Below are 17352 nucleotides of genomic sequence, written 5' to 3'. Positions count from 1 at the left end.
TGAACATAGATGCAAAAATCCTCAACAAAATCTTAGCAAACAGAATTCAGCAACAGATCAAAAAGTTCATGCGCCATGATCAAGTTTGGTTTATTATAGGGATGCAAGGATTCTTCAATATATGCAAATCAATCAATGTGATACACCATATTAACAAGTTGAAAGATAAAAGCGTTATGATCATCTCAATAGATGTAGAAAAGCCTTTGACAAAATTCAGCACCCATTTATGATGAAAACTCTTCAAAAAATGGAAATAGCAGAAACCTGCCTCAATATAGTAAAGGCCATATATGATAAGTTTACAGCAAGCTTTATTTTCAATAGTGAAAAACTTCAAGCGTTCCCTCTAAGATCACTAATAAGACAAGGATGTCCACTCTCACCACTATAATTCAACTTGGTTTTGGAAGTCTTAGTTACAGCAATCAGAGAAGAAAAAGAAATAAAAGAAATCCAGATTGGAAAGGAAGTAAAGCTCTCATTGTTTGCAGGTGACATGATACTGCACATAGAAAAGTCCAAAGATAGTATCAGAAAATTACTAGAGCTGATCAGTGAATTTAGCAAAGTTGCAGGATACAAAATCAATACACAGAACTCACTTTCATTTCCATATACTAACAATAAAAAATCAGAAAGAGCAATTAAAGAATCAGTCCCATTCACCATTGCAACAAAAAGAATTAAATATCTAGGAATAAACTTACCCAAGGAGACAAAAGAACTCTACACAGAAAATTATAAGACACTGATGAAAGAAATCAAAGATGACATAAACAGATGAAGAGATATTCCATGTCCCTGAGTAGGAAGAATCAATATTGTGAAAATGACTGTACTACCAAATACAATCTGCAGATTCAATGTGATCCCTATCAAATTACCAATGGCATTTTTCACAGAACTAGAATAAAGAATTTCACAATTCATTTGGAAACACAAAAGACCCAGAATAGCCAAAGCAGTCTTGAGAAAGAAGAATGGAGCTGGAGGAATCAACCTTCTTGATTCAGATTTTACTACAAAGCTAAAGTCATCAAGACAGTATGGTACTGGCACAAAAACAGAAATATAGACCAATGGAACAAGATAGAAAGCCTAGAAATAAGCCCATGCACCTATCGGTAGCTTATTTTTGGCCAAAGAGGCAAGAACATACAATGGGGCAAAGACAGCCTCTTCCATAAATGCTGCTGGGAAAATTGGATAGCTACATGTAAAAGAATGAAAGTAGAACACTTCTAACACCATACACAAAGATAAACTGAAAATGGATTAAAGACCTAAATGTAGACCAGAAGCTATAAAACTCTTTAGAGGAAAACATAGGCAGAACACTTAATGACGTAAATCAAAGCAAGATCCTCTATGACCCACCTCCTAGAGTAATGGAAATAAAAACAAAAGTAGACAAGTGGGACCTGATTAAGCTTAAAAGTTTTTGCACAGCAAATGAAACTATAAGCAAAGTGAAAGACAGACCTCAGAATGGGAGAAAATAATAGCAAATGAAACAACTGACAAAGAATTAATTTCCAAAATATACAAGCAGCTCATACAACTCAATACCAGAAAAACAAACAACCCAATCAAAAAGTCGGGGAAAGACCTAAAGGACATTTCTCCAAGGAAGACAGACATATGGCTAATAAACACATGAAAAGATGCTCAACATCTCTCATTGTTAGAGAAATGCAAATCAAAACTACAATGAGATTTCAGTCACCTCACACTGGTCAGAATTGCTGGAGAGGGTATGGAGAAAAGGGAATGCTCTTGCACTGTTGGTGGGAATGTAAATTGACACAGACACTATGGAAGATGGTATGGAGATTCCTTAAAACACTAGGAATAAAACCACCATATGACCGGTAATCCCACTCCTAGGCATATGCCCTGAGGAAACCAAAATTGAAGGAGACACATGTATCCCATTGTTCATTGCAGCACTATTTACAATAGCTAGAACATGGAAGCAACCTAGATGCCCATCAAGAGATGAATGGATAAAGAAGTTCTGGTACATATACACAATGGAATATTAATCAGCCATAAAAAGGAATGCATTTGAGTCAGTTCTGATGAGGCAGATGAACCTAGAACCTATTATACAGAGTGAAGTGAGTCAGAAAGAGAAAGATAAATATTGCATTCTAATGCACATATATGGAATCTAGAAATATGGTACTGAAGAATTTATTTACAGGGCAGCAATGGAGAAACACAGATAGAGAACAGACTTATGGACATGGGGAGAGGAGAGGGAGAGATGTATGGAAAGAGTAACATGGAAACTTACATTACCATGTGTAAAAGAGATAGCCAATGGGAATTTGCTGTATGGCTCAGGAAATGCAAATAGGGGCTCTGTATCAACCAAGAGGGGTGGGATGGGGAGAGTGATGAGAGGGAGGCTGAAAAGGGAGGGAATATATGTACATCTCTGGCTGATTCATGTTGATTTTAGAAAACTCAGCATTCAGGAAAATAAGATCATGGCATCTAGTCCCATCACTTCATGGCAAATAGATGGGGAAAGACTGGAAACAGTGACAGATTTTCTTTTCTTGGGCTCCAAAATCACTGCAGATGGTGACTACAGCCATGAAAGTAAAAGAGCTTGCTTGCTCCTTGGAAGAAAAGCTATGATAAACCTAGACAGCATATTAAAAAGCAGAGACATTATTTGCTGACAAGGGTCAAAGCTATGGTTTCTCCAGTAGTCATGTATGGATGTGAGAGTTGGACTATAAAGAAAGCTGAGTGCTGAAGAATTGATGCCTTTGAACTGTGGTGTTGGAGAAGACTCTTGAGAGTCCCTTGGACTGAAAGGAGATCCAACCTGTCCAATCTAAAGGAAATCAGTCCTGAATACTCATCAGAAGTTCTGATGCTGAAGCTCCAAAAATTTGGCCAACTGATGCAAAGAACTGACTCACTGGAAAGACCCTGATGCTGAGAAAAATTGAAGGTGGGAGGAGAAAGGGACGACAGAGGATGAGATGGTTGGATGGCATCACTGACTCGATGGACATGAGTTTGAGTAAGCTCTGGGAGTTAGTGATGGACAGGGAAGCCTGGCGTGCTGCAGTCCACTGGGGTGGCAAAGAGTTGGACACGACTGAGTGATTGGACTGAAAAAGAAACAGCTCCTTGTTTACAGCAAGATTGTAATGGCTCTAAAGTGGGGACCAGAGCCTGTTGAGCACTGCAGGGGGCAAGGACCACCAACCCAGACACCTGGCCTTTTAAAAAAGCACAAAGGGCAAGACATTTCAGGGCAAGAAGAGATCTGAGTTGGGAGAGTAAAAGACTTATTGGACCTGAGAAAAACTTTGTCAGCTCCAGTGCTGGAACAAGAGAGCCACAGAGGGGAGGGCCTCTGCAGGGAACTGGTCCCAAGGGTCTCCTAAAAGCTGTAACCTCTAGGAAGAGCAGAGGAGTGAGGGTCCTCCTCTGTAACCCGGGGGGAGTTGTCTCCAGCATTCTTGGGTGCCTAATGGATCCAGAAGAGTAGTGCAAACTGTTCACACAGCAGTGCAAACTGACTATGCCTTGGGGTTGGTCATAAAACTCCAAATAACTCAGAGGAATTTGAGATGATTTCTGGGATTACTGCTGGTTTCGGTGGAAGGGTGTCTCAACATTGTAGCCATGCTCCAGGTTCTAGGAGAGGAGATGTTGGTAGGCTGCAGAGAGAGAGGGCTCTGAGCTGGCTTATGCTGGGAGAGGGAACTGGATGAACAGAAAGAAACATTCTAAACACCAGAGCAGGGCGCCAGAAGCAGATGTTTTGGAATCTCACTTGGGATCCTGTGACTGGAGAATCAGGACAGAACAACTCCCTGATGGGCTCAAGGGGCTGCTCTGACCTGTGCAACAAATAAGACCATGAGGAGAAGCAACCAAGATGACAGAAATGCTACACCTGGGCCCCTCACCAGACTCTGGGAGTCCTACTGGCCCAGAACTCGGGGAGGAAAGATGGTACCTCTGTACACATAGGCTCCCTTCTCCTTGACACAGAGTATGTCTCCTGAGCAAACAGGCTCTGTGTGGAGGTGAACAGAGGGTGTAACACTCTACTCAAGGGGAAGGGAGAGGGCTGGGCTCTTATAGTTTCTAGAATACTCCAACACTTGGACTACTTCTACCTCCTAGGATCTCACAGAAGCTGGACTCTCATACAAACATCCTCAGCTTGGACTCTGCTATTTCCTCATTTTCAGTGACATCACGTGAAGTCTGTCAGTCAGTCCATCCTAACAGCTTAGGTTGTCTGACAACTCAGGGGGCCTTCTGAACCTTTCAACTGAGTGAATCTACTAGTTATTCATAGCATGGATGTCACAACTTCCTCTCCCAAGCCCAGCCCTGAATCCACCAAGCAAAACTTTGGAAAAGAGGAGTGAACTTTACATTTCCTATGAAGCTTACTTGTGCTAGTGGGTAAGAAGTGCTGACACTCTTGCTCATCCAGTCTGTGTCCAGTAAACAGAGATGTTCATGATTATCATTGTTACTAAGTCACTGTATGGAAGGTCATTAATAAAGGCTTTTGGTCGCCTGGCAGTTAAAATGTCTAATGAGTACAATCCAATTTAAGCTTACTTTATGCAAAGGCTACTTATATCCGTGGTAGGAATATGGTGAAAGGAATCCTTTGGAAGGATACCAAGGTGGAGAACACAATTCAAAACTCATAGTCTTGGATTTTCCTGATATTTCAGTAGACAAGTGTCTGTCTGCCAAGGCAGGTGACATGGATTTGATCCCTGGTTGGGGAGATTCCACATGCTCCCAGGCAACTCAGCCCATGTGCCACAACTACTGACAGTTTTGTGCCTTAGAGCCTGTGCTCTGAAACAAGAGAAGCCACTGCAATGAGAAGCCAGAGCACTCCAACAAAGAGTAGCCCCTGCTCACTGCAACTAGAATGGTACAGCCATGAAGACCCAGTGCAGCCAAAAATAAATTAATGAATGAATAAAATAAAACCCCTAGCTTTCTTTGGTTGCCTTATAACTAAATTACTTGGATATCTCAGTGAATGGAGGAAAGAAAGGCATGGAGGTTTCTTTGGGGGTAGAGAGTCTTGTTTCCTCTGCATCCTGAACCTGCGAAAAATCTCTGTGAGATGCAGCCCGGGGTGGGAGTCTTCCCTGTACATAGCATATCATTAATATACATATATGGAGAGAGAGCATCTGAATTTTGTAGGGAAAGGTGTTGGTATTTGTGAACAATGCATACTATGAGGAGAAGAGCAGAATTTTATTTTGTGGGGAATAGCATCACTTTGGTCAGAATTTTTGTTGAATTTATCTAATTTAGAAGAAATAGAATTATCAAAATACACTTGGAAAAAAGCGTATAGGATTATGGTTTGGCTACCAAGACCAAAGGAAATGGCTGGAGCAAATTGCCATCTAAGAGTAACTTCTGTGCGTGCTGATCTGCATGTGTGTGCTACATCGTTTCGGTCGTGTCCAACTCTTTGCGACCCTATGGACTGTAGCCCACCAGGCTCCTCTGTCGGTGAGATTCTCCAGGCAAGAATACTGGAGTGGGTTGCCATTCCCTTCTCCAGGGATCTTCTCAACCTGGGATCGAAACCAGGTCTCTTTCATCTCCTGTACTGACAAGTGGGTTCTTTGCCACTAGTGCCACGTGGGAAGAACCTAAAAGAAAATGCATATTGGTAGCAGCTGCCACCCTGTATATAATATATTGTCACCCTTATTATTTAACTTCTAAGCAGAGTACCTCATGTGAAATGCCAGACTGGATGAAGCACAAGCTGGAATTAAGATTCCTGGGGGAAATAGAAATAACCTCAGATGTGCAGATGACACCACCTTTATGCTTTCTACCGAAAGCAAACAGGAAATAATGAGCCTCTTGATAAAGGTGAAAGAACGGAGTGAAAAAGCTTAAAGGTCAACGTTCAAATAATGAAGATCATGGCATCTAGTCCCATCACTTCATGGCAAATAGATGGGAAAACAATGGAAACAGTGGTGGTGGTTCAGTCAATAAGTCATGTCTGACTTTTGCCTGCCAGGCTCCTCAGTCCATGGGATTCTCTAGGCAAGAATGCTGGACTGGGTTACCATTTCCTTTTTCAGGGGATCTTCCTGACCCAGGAATGGAACCCGGGTCTCCTGCATGGCAGGCAGGTTCTTTACTTGCCTGCAGCTATGAGGGAAGTCCAGCTATGAGGGAAGCCCAAACTTTATTTCCATGGGCCACAAAATCATTGAGATTCTGACTGCAGCTATGAAAGTAAAAGAGCTTGCTTGCTCCTTGGAAGAAAAGCTATGACCAACCTAGACAGCATATTAAAAAGCAGAGACATTACTTTGCTGACAAAGTCCCTATAGTCAAAGCTATAATTTTTCCAGTAGTCATGTATGGATGTGAGAGTTGGATCATAAAGAAGGCTGAGCACCAAAGAATTGATTCTTCCAAACTGTGGTGTTGGAGATGTTTGAGAGTCCCATGGACTGCAAGGAGATCCAAGAAGTCAATCCTAAAGGAAATCAACCCTGAATATTCATTGGAAAATTGATGCTGAACCTAAAGCTCCAATATATTGGCCACCTCATGGGAAGAGCAGACTCCCTGGAAAAGACCCTAATGCTGGGAAAGAATGAAGTCAGGAGGAGAAGGGGATAACAGAGGATAAGATGGTTGGTGGCATCATCGACTGGGTGGACATGTATTTGAGTAAGCTTCGGGAGTTGGTGATGGACAGGGAAGCCTGGCATGCTGCAGTCCCTGGGGTAGCAAAGAGTCGGACATGACTGAGCAACTGAACAACAACAACAAAAGCAAGCAGTTGCTACAAGAAGGACATGGTTAGGAGCAAGTTAACTATTTCACTTAGCTCCTCTCGGTAAGTTCTCAAACAGTCCGTAGGGCCCACCATCAGTGTCTCTCAGTCTTGGAAATGTCTAGTTTCCCAGGACTCACAACTCCCCCTATGCTCACATTCTCAGATTTAATCTTTTCATGTCAGTTTTCTCTGCTGATCCCATCTTTATGGAAAGAAACACTCTCAAATGTAACAGTTTCCTTTTTAATTTCTAAACCCCACCAGAAGTCCTTTAGTCTTCCTCCTCCCCAAGAGGAAAAAAGAAAAAAAAAACAGACAAAACGTATTTTATTCTGTTTGGGTCATTCACAGGGTCCCTTTAGGAGTGACCCCCTCCACACTGCCTAGTTCCCACCCTTGCTCCTTACTGTGAGTTTGAGCCAGCTATTACAGAGAAGTCCTGACTTAAGCCCAGAAAACCAAGCACATTTCCAATTGCACTTCCCTTTAATAGGTTCATGATCTGCTGTTTCCAATGTAAAACAAAAGTCACAACTTGATGTGTTTGTTGGTTAGTCGCTAAGCTGTGTCTGACTCTTTTGTGACCCCATGGACTCTAGCCCACCAGGATCCTCTGTCCACGGGATTTTTCAGGCAAGAATACTGGGTTGCCATTTCCTTCTTCAGGGGATCTTCCCAACCCAGGGATGGAACCTGAGTCTCCTGCTTGGATTCTTTGCCACTGAGCCACCTGGGAAGCCCCAGTGACCCAATTAGAAGAACTTAATCAGTGTTCACAGAGTGAATCCATGGTTGAGCCTTTGACTCTCCTCCCCCCATGTATCCCTCCTGAGTGAATATCTGATTCAATCAAGTCATCTGATTATAGGCAAAGATCCAATTAGGATTTACCTAATGGACATTTGAAAATCTAATCAGGCATCATTTTCTGATTGGATGGTAGCAGTTGGACAGGGGGAACATGTGATTAGAAAGGCCTATAAAAATCTGAGGAATCAAAGAAGAGGTGCAGAAACTTCTTTCTCTGGATTCGCTGCCTGTCTTCTCCAAGCTATTTGGTGGCTTCTGCACCAGATCTGACCTCTGAGCACCGTGCCAACCCCAGCAGAGCTGGTAAGTTACAGACCTCAGAAAAAGACCCCTCATCTTACCTATGGTCAGCAGGTTTCCACTGGTGGCACGCAGCAGTGGTGTCAGGGAGATTTCTTTCTTTTCAGATGTATACATGTAAGCCTTTGGTTTTACCTCTAAGTGTAATTTTGCCTCAATCCCAAATATTTTTATATGTACTTTCCTTTATATCATTTCAAAATATCTTAACCAACAAGATTTTATTTTTTAATGAAAATGTCTAATTTTTAATTAAATTGTTTTAATTGGAGGATAAAAAATCTATATTTTTGAAATTTTATTTACTGACATTAAAAATATTCAGTTTGTGCAAGTGGCATTCATTTAAGGAGTCTGTTTCATCTTTCTCAGCCCGTTACCTGTGGGAACTGAGGATAGAGGCTGTACTGGGCTACACAGTGCTCTTATTCCCATAGTTTTAAGGCTCTAAGTGATGATTTAAACGTTTTCCCCCAAAAAAGGATGGATCTTAACCTTCAGGTCTTGGTACCACTCCCCAATGAAACATGATTAAGCAGTGAATGGAAATGAACAGACCAGTGGTTGGGTTTCTTTCTTCTTGGTCCTTAAGGAATGTTTGTTCTGGTGCCCCTAGGGATAGAGCTATGCCACTGTGCCCACTAAGCCCAGAGAGAATATTTGCAAAACTAAGGCTCTTCTCAATTGTCAGAGCAGAGACTTTAGCTATGAGTCGGTTCCTCTGAAGGGTGGGGAGACAGATGAAGTGTTGTTCATGCTTACCTGAGAAAGATGCCTTCTTCTCTGCAAGTTCTTACAGGATTCCTTTAGGAGCAGATTCATGATGAGTGTCAGGAACCCCCTGAGACTCCTGAACCTGGCAGGGAAGAGCCTACTAACAAATGAGGCCTTGGCCATTTCTGCTCTGGAGTATCTGCCCATCGAGCTCTTCCCCCCACTCTTCATGGAAGCATTCTGTGGAAGGCACAGAAAGACCTTAAAGGCCTTGGTTCAAGCCTGGCCCTTTGTCCGCCTGCCTCTGGGGGGCCTGATGCAGATGCCTCATGTGGTAACATTACAAGCAGTGCTCGAGGGACTTGATGTCCTGCTCACACAGAAGGATCGTCCAAGGTGAGTTGGATGCAGGTAATCTGATAGGATGTGGGCAATCCCAAACAGACAGCTGAAGATGGGAAAGTAGATGGCACCTGGATGGGCCAGTGACTTCTGATGATGCCAATGAAGAAACACAGAGACTTGGCCATTGCTGAGCTCACTTTGGGGAATGCCCTCCAGCAGTGTAGGAGTGGCTAAGATGCAAGGAAATCTGAAAGGACAAGTCCCAGCCTCCCCGCCCCCCTCCCCAGGGATGTCTAAGGCCACTAGAAGTAGAAAGCTAAGGAAAATGGAAGGGGAAAAGATGGAGGAAGGTGAAGCAGAGAGGGGAGAGGAGGACAAGGCAGCACGTGATGATGGGAATTTGAAGTAAAAACTCATGTGGGAAGTCAGAGTGTTGCCTAAATTTTGTGTGGATATTATTAAAACCATCACTGACAATCCGTTGTTCCCCCACAGGAGATGCAAACTACGTGTGCTGGACTTAAGGAATACTGGCCAGGATTTCTGGAGAATGTGGTCTGGATCCAGTGTCCATGTGTCCTCAAGCTTTTCAGTGGCACCAGGGGCCGAGGACAGGTCGAGCACTGAGAAACTCTTGGCTCCCTTCGAGGTGTTCATAGAACTTCACCTCAAGGAAAGGAGCATGGATGGATTTCTCACTTGCCTTATGAGATGGGTGGAGCAGAGGAAAGCGTCCATACACCTGTGCTGCAAGAGGCTGAGGATTCTTTCATTTTCCATGGATAAAATTATGAGGGTCCTGAGCATGGTGCAGCTGGACTGTATCCAGGAGGTATACGTGAATCGCAGCTGGCATCTGTCCACCCTGGCCATGTTTGCTCCTCTCCTGGGCCAGATGAGCAATTTGCAGAGACTCCTCATCTCCCACATCAACCTACCTGATCCCGAGGAACAGGAGGAGCACCACATGGTCAAAATTACTTCTCAGTTCCTAAGGCTGCACCACCTCCGGGATCTCCATCTGGAATCCCCCTTCTACCTCAAAGGCTGCCTGGACCAGATGCTCAGGTGAGTGTGCATCACTGACCAAGTAACAGTGAACCCAACACTAGATTATCAAATGTACTGTCCCCTTTGCTGCTCCATTGTGAACTATGGTATCACATAACCACCCAAATCTAGGTAGGGGTCCAAACTGGGAGAGAGGCTCTGGAAAGGGACACTGTGCTGGAAACTATAGACTAGGAGCTAGAATCTAGGGGATGGTTATTTGCTTTCTTCTTAAGAAGAGATATCTTTTCTAGGTGACTTAGGAAAATAGGTAAGGGAAGAGGGCATTGAACACGGACAACTCCACCAGTCTTGAGTGTTCCTAAACTGAAGCTCTGTGTTCTCCAGCTTTCTGACCAGGATGAGCCTATCTCAAATTCCCTGTCTGTAAAAGGATGTTTTTTGCTCCAGATATGGTAAATAATATATGGGAAATGCATGATTCTGGAGATTATGGTAATAGGGCAGGTGTCAACGGCATCATAAAAATTGGAAGATGGTTTGCAGATAAAGCAGGGATATAAGTGAGCCCCACGGGCTGGCATCCTCTGTGGATGCTGTGGGATTTTGCCCAGGTTTGTCCTCTATGCAAGTCACCTAGAAGCCTCACCTGCCTGAGATGGATGTCTGGGGCCAGAGCGTGTTCAGAAGGCAGCCTGGGTAGGAAGCATTTTAAGTATATCTCTTACTATTAACTTTCAGTGATGTCCAATCGTGATTGAGGCACGATGTCAACCTCTCCTCTGAGTTTGTTCTAGTCCCTTGCATTATCTTCATTCCTCTTCATAAGGAAGCAGAGAACATTTTTCTCTGCTTGAGTAATGAGGAGAGAGAGGTTTTCAGACTCTATGTACTTGACCTGGTCACAGAGAAAAGGTGAAATGACTGGCTGCAATGATATTGGCCTTTCTGGGTATTAATCTTTATCAGATAATCTGTTCAAACCTGGGCTTGGGCAGATCACTTGTCTGTCAACTTGCAATCAACTTCCACCTCAGTTTCCGATACTTAATTCCTCTCTTTCTCCCCAGGTGCCTGATGACCCCCTTGGACAACCTTGGGATTACTCGCTGCCTGCTTACAGATTCAGACCTGACCCATCTGTCCCAGAGCCCAAACATCAGTCAGCTAAAGGGCCTGTATCTGAGTGGGGTCACCATGACCTACTCCAGTCCTGAGCTCCTGCCAGCTCTGCTGGAGAAAGTTTCAGCCACCCTCCAGGAGTTGTACTTAGAGCAATGTGGGATCAGGGACTTCCACTTGGAATCCATTCTGCATATCTTGAGCCGCTGTTTCCAACTCATGTCCTTCAGTCTGCGTGGGAACCTCCTCTCCATGGCCATCATGGAAAAGCTCCTGCGACACACCTCCGGGCTGCCCAGGTTAAGTAAAGAGCTATACCCTGCCCCTCAGGAAAGTTTCAGCTCTGATGGAATCCTCCAACCCAGGAGACTTGCCCAGTGTCAGACTGAACTGCTTGAGATCCTGGAGGACTTGGGACATCCCAGGACCATCTGGATTATCTTCACGCCCCTGTCCACCCTGCGGAGATAACACATTCTATCATCCTGAGCCCATGATATACGGTGGTAATACCCTTGCTTAGTCCATAGCATTGATGGAAAGCTTTCTTCTGAGCACTTGGAAACTGAAATCTAGGACAAGATACATCGTGAAAGGAAAATAGAGCCATGGTTTCAGACATCTGCTCAATGTCAATGTGAAAAGGAAAGGTGATCCTGCAGGGAAGCAGGATTGCAGAGGGAAATACTGTCTCCCTGGAATAGGAATGCTTGTAGGGTCAGAACTAAGAACCCACATTTCCTTAGGCGTATTTGAGCTTGAGATTCACATGTTGGTGTTATCCCTGGGTAGATGGCTATAAAGAAATGGTCAGAATTAAAGAGTCCCTCATTGTAAATGGATTGCTGCTGTTTATGATGTATTTTTCCTGATTTTTCATTTCATATCAGGGAAACTCCAGACATTGATTTTTTTTTTTTTTAATGCACTGGGTTATCTATGATCCAAAACCTTACCATTCCCACCAGGTCCTTATTCAACCTGGTGCATCTCTTACCTCCTTGCTTACTTCTGGAACTGTTCAGTGGGGTAGTATACACAGAGAGAAATGTACTCAGTGGCCAATGAGTCAATCAAGTGAAGACCCCAGGCAGGTCTCACACTGCTGACTCAGGCCATGACCCTGGATATGAGCAGTCCTCTCAGTTGTCCTGGTCTCTCCATAACTTTCAGTTATTGACCTTCTTGTGGGGGTGGAAAGGGTTTTACTGAAAAAGGCATGGCTCCCAATTCTGGAAGGTGTCATCCACACTGCAGATAAGCTAAACTTCTCCTTGCTGACCTATTACCCATGGTGGATAATGATCCTTCTTGAATTAATCTATTGACCAGGGAAATTACATTAATTTCCTTTTGCAAAATACTAAAATCATGGAGTCATATAACATGGTTTCAGTGTTTCTATACTTCATTAAAAATTATAGTCTTTCAAGGGTTACATTATATTAATGAGAAATTGTCTTTTTATTTCCATAAAATCTCCTGTCTCTCTCTATTACGGAAGACTATAACAGCATGTTTTGACATCAGATGCCAGGTTGTGTAACAAAACACAACCTGTGGGCTTATGTGACCTCCCGGCCTGTGGTAAGATACTGTATTTCTCAGGTTCTCCTGAGTGACCACTAGGGTGCAGCTGATTGTTGACCACTGTGTCCATTAGAGGCACTACCCCTTGTTCAGTTGAATTCCCTGTATCATTTATTCTCTGCCTTCCTTTTCTTCTTTTCCACATCCTTGGATTCCACCAACTAGATCCTATAAAACAATATATACTCTTGGAAAACATCTGTGTGTATGTGAATCCGAGCATTTCAAACCAGTGTTTTCCAGGGTCACCTGTATATATATTAGAGGAGATTTACTGTGGAATAGGCTTGCCCAGAGGCTGAGAAGTCTCTCAGTCTGCTGTCTATAAACTAGAGAACCAGCAAAGACAGAGGTTTATCTCAGACTGAGGATTAAGGCTGAGAACCAGGTAAACTGATGATGTTACTCTAAGTCTGGGGCCAATGACCTGAGAACTAGGGGAACTGCAGGGAGATCAAACCAGTCAATCCTAAAGGGAATCAGTCCTGAATATTCATAGGAAGGACTGATGCTGAAGCTGAAGCTCCAATACTTTGGCCACCTGATGCGAAGAATTGACTCCTTGGAAAAGACCCTAATGTTGGGAAAGATTGAAGGCAGGAGAAGGGGGTGACAGAGGATGAGATGGTTGGATGGCATCACCGACTCAATGGACACGAGTTTGAGCAAGCTCAGGAAGTTGGTGAGGGACAGGGAGGCCTGGCATGCTGCAGTCTGTGGGGTCGCAAAGAGTGGTACATGACTGAGCAACTGAACTGAACTGAGTGGTGGTAACAGTGACCTCCTCCAAAAGGGCTTATGCCAAGACTGTTTAATTCAGTGCCCATAACCCCTTGGCAGCCACTGTCAACCCACGCCTCCACTGGAGACTGCTGGACACTCACAAGCAGGTCTGGGTCAGTCTCTTGTGGAGTCACTGCTCCTTTCTCCTGGGTCTGGGTGGGCACAAGGTTTTGTTTGTGCCCTCCAGGCTGTAGATTATCTGTTCAGTGGCTCTTTGGTGGGGCTCATATGCCCTGTCTCCCAGGTCTGCTGCAGACAGAGTCCCTGTCCCCATGACAGGTCACTGCTGACCCGCGCTGCTGCAAGAGGCACTCAGACACTCAAAGGCAGGTGTCTCAGTCTCCAGTGGGATCCCTGGGTCCTGGTGAACACAAGGTTTTGTTTGAGCCCTCCTGGCATCTCTGGCGGGTATGGGGTTTGATTCTAAGAATGGCTTCACCCCTCTGGGCTTAAGTCAGGACTTCTCTGAAAAAGTTGGCTCCAAATCACAATAAGGAGTAAGAGTGGGGGGCTTCCCTGGTGGCTCCGAGGTAAAGAATCCACCTGCCACAGCAGAGACCCGGGTTCAATCTCTGATCTGGGAAGTTCAAACATGCCCCAGAGTGACTAAGCCTGAACTTGTGCTCAAGAGTCTGGAGGCCTCAACTGTTTAAGTCTGTGCAAACATTATTGTGGTTTTGAGCCATGAATTTTAGATCATTATGTACTGTGCCGTGCTTAGTTGCTCAGTGGTGTCTGACTCTTTGCAACCCCATGGACTGTAGTTGCCAGGCTCCTCTGTCCATGGAGATTCTCCAGGCAAGAATACTGGAGTGGGTTGCCATTTCCTTCTCCAGGGGATCTTCCCAAATCAGGGATCACACCCAGGTCTCTCACTTTGTAGGTGGATCCTTTTATTTCTGAGCCACCAGATCATTATATATAGGCTCAAACACATCTTTATTAATCAAGATAGGAACCATTACAATCAACACATTTTTGCCAATGAGTAATAAATTTATTTTTGTAGTGTAAAAAAATCCATGCTTCAGAATTCAATGAACTCTTAGAAAGCATTTTCTGCCTCCTGCTGGTTGTGGAAACATTTTCCCTGAAAAATATTGTCAAGATGTTTGAAGAAGTGGTATTTGGTTGGTGAGAGGTCAGGTAAATATGGTGGATGAGGCAAAATTTTGTAGTCCAATACATTCAATTCTTGAAGCATTGGTTGTGTGATCTGCAGTCAAATGTCATTGTGGAGAAGAATTTGACCCATTCTGTTGATGAATGCCAGCTGCAGTCATTGCAGTTTTCAGTTCATTTCATCGATTTATTGAGCATACCTCTTAGATGTAATGGTTTTCGCAGGATTCAGAAAGCTGTAGTGGACCAGACGGGAAGCAGACCACCAGTGATCATGAACTTTTTAGGTGCAAGTTTGCCTTTGAGGAGTGCTTTGCAGCTTCTTCTTGGTCTGACCACTGACCTGGTCATTGTTGGCCATTGTATAAAATCCAGTTTTCATCACAGGTCACAATCTGATTGAGAAATAGTTCATTGTTGTGGCACAGAATAAGAGAAGAAGACACTTCAAAAAGACAATTTTTAAATTTTCTGTCAGTTCATAAGGCACCCACTTATGGAGCTTATTCACCTTTCCAATTTGCTTTAGATGTCCAATGGCAATAGAATGGGGGGCATTGAGTTCTTTGGCAACTTTTTCTTTAATTGAACTGAACTGAACTGAAGCCCAGAGGACCAAGCCCATCCCCGTTGCATTTGCCTTCCTCCCTTTAATAGACTCATGATCTGCTCTATTTCTGATGTACAACCTAAGTAACAGTTTGATACAGATAGTGTCTGTTGTTTCCTTTGGGAATGACACCACGGTGTTTTTGCAACTGCTTTAATTGTGGGACATTTTGATTACACTGATCTGTCAAAAGATTCCAAAACAATGGTGCTTTCAAATTTTGTTTAAATTTTCCAATCTCAAGAAACATTAATGGCTTCCCTGTCTCACACGCATGGTTATAACTGACCCTACTGTGTGTGGAGGGAGTGTGTGTGCCATGTTTAGTCATGTCTGACTCTTTGTGACCTCATGGAGAGTAGCCCTCCAGGCTCCATTGTCCTTGGGACTTCCCAGGCAAGAATACTGGAGTGGGTTCTCAGTTTCTTCTCTAGGAGATCTTCCCAACCCAGGAACGGAACCTGGGTGTCTGGGATCTCCTGCTTGGCAAATTCTTTACCACTGCCCCACCCAGGAAGCCTCCATAAAGACCCTATTATTTAAACCCAATCAACGTTCCCAGAATGAATCAATGATTGAGTCTTTGACACCCCTCCCCCCATGTATCCCTTCTGCATGAATATCTGATTCAGTTGATTCATCTGATTATAGGCAAAGATCCAATCAAGATTTACCTGATGGACATTCAGAAATCTAATCAAGCATCACTTTCTGATTGGATGGTAGTAGTTGGATGGGGGAAGAGGTAATTGGAAAGGCCTATAAAAACCTGAAGCATCAAAGAAGAGGTGCAGAAACTTGCTTCTCCACCAGATCTGACCTCTGAGTACCCTGCCAACTTCAGCCGAGCTGGTAAGTTACAGACCTCAGCAAAGGACGTGTGTGCTAAGTCACTTCCGACTATGTCACTATCTGACTCTTTGAGATGCTATGGACTGTAGCCCACCAGGCATCTCTGTTCATGGGGTTCTGCAGGCAAGAATACTGGAGTGGTTTGCCACACCCTCCTTCAGGTGATCTTCCCAACCCAGGGATCAAACCTCAGTCTCTCTCTTTTTTTTTTTTTATAAGAAGTATTCCAAAATTTTTTATTTTTGAAGGTTATGATCTTTTTTTTTTTTTTATTAGTTGGAGGCTAATTACTTCACACATTTCAGTGGGTTTTGTCATACATTGATATGAATCAGCCATAGAGTTACACGTATTCCCCATCCCGATCCCCCCTCCCACCTCCCTCTCCACCCGATTCCTCTGGGTCTTCCCAGTGCACCAGGCCCAAGCACTTGTCTCATGCATCCCACCTGGGCTGGTGATCTGTTTCACCATAGATAATATACATGCTGTTCTTTCGAAACATCCCACCCTCACCTTCTCCCACAGAGTCCAAAAGTCTGTTCTGTACTTCTGTGTCTCTTTTTCTGTTTTGCATAAAGGGTTATCGTTACCATCTTTCTAAATTCTATATATATGTGTTAGTATGCTGTAATGTTCTTTATCTTTCTGGCTTACTTCACTCTGTATAATGGGCTCCAGTTTCATCCATCTCATTAGAACTGGTTCAAATGAATTCTTTTTAATGGCTGAGTAATATTCCATGGTGTATATGTACCACAGCTTCCTTATCCATTCATCTGCTGATGGGCATCTAGGTTGCTTCCATGTCCTGGCTATTATAAACAGTGCTGCGATGAACATTGGGGTGCACGTGTCTCTTTCAGATCTGGTTTCCTCAGTGTGTATGCCCAGAAGTGGGATTGCTGGGTCATATGGCAGTTCTATTTCCAGTTTTTTAAGAAATCTCCACACTGTTTTCCATAGTGGCTGTACTAGTTTGCATTCCCACCAACAGTGTGAGAGGGTTCCCTTTTCTCCACACCCTCTCCAGCATTTATTGCTTGTAGACTTTTGGATAGCAGCCATCCTGACTGGCGTGTAATGGTACTTCATTGTGGTTTTGATTTGCATTTCTCTGATCATGAGTGATGTTGAGCATCTTTTCATGTGTTTGTTAGCCATCTGTATGTCTTCTTTGGAGAAATGTCTGTTTAGTTCTTGGCCCATTTTTTGATTGGGTCATTTATTTTTCTGGATTTGAGCTGCAGGA

General features: G+C 43.7%; 1 protein-coding gene across 1 annotated transcript; it reads left to right on the top strand.

The window, feature by feature from the left end:
• Positions 1-8774: 8774 nt before the first annotated feature.
• Positions 8775-11614, top strand: LOC122707446 (PRAME family member 8-like). The gene is made up of 3 exons (XM_043922914.1): positions 8775-9061; positions 9506-10078; positions 11092-11614. Exons 1-3 carry the CDS (start codon positions 8775-8777, stop codon positions 11612-11614), a joined length of 1383 nt encoding a protein of 460 aa, XP_043778849.1.
• Positions 11615-17352: the final 5738 nt, after the last annotated feature.

The sequence above is a fragment of the Cervus elaphus genome, chromosome 14, assembly GCF_910594005.1.
Source record: "Cervus elaphus chromosome 14, mCerEla1.1, whole genome shotgun sequence".
Taxonomy (NCBI): Eukaryota; Metazoa; Chordata; class Mammalia; order Artiodactyla; family Cervidae; genus Cervus; species Cervus elaphus.
Note: the sequence above shows the minus strand (reverse complement) of the source record. Positions and strands in the feature narration are given on the sequence as shown.

What these genes read in the sequence shown, in the direction of transcription:
- LOC122707446 (XM_043922914.1), top strand. Translation starts at nt 8,775, where the DNA reads ATGAGTGTCAGGAACCCCCTGAGACTCCTGAACCTGGCAGGGAAGAGC. An exon ending in ACACAGAAGGATCGTCCAAG is followed by an intron (nt 9,062 to 9,505) that starts GTGAGTTGGATG and finishes GTTCCCCCACAG; the next exon opens with GAGATGCAAACTACGTGTGC. An exon ending in TGCCTGGACCAGATGCTCAG is followed by an intron (nt 10,079 to 11,091) that starts GTGAGTGTGCAT and finishes CTTTCTCCCCAG; the next exon opens with GTGCCTGATGACCCCCTTGG.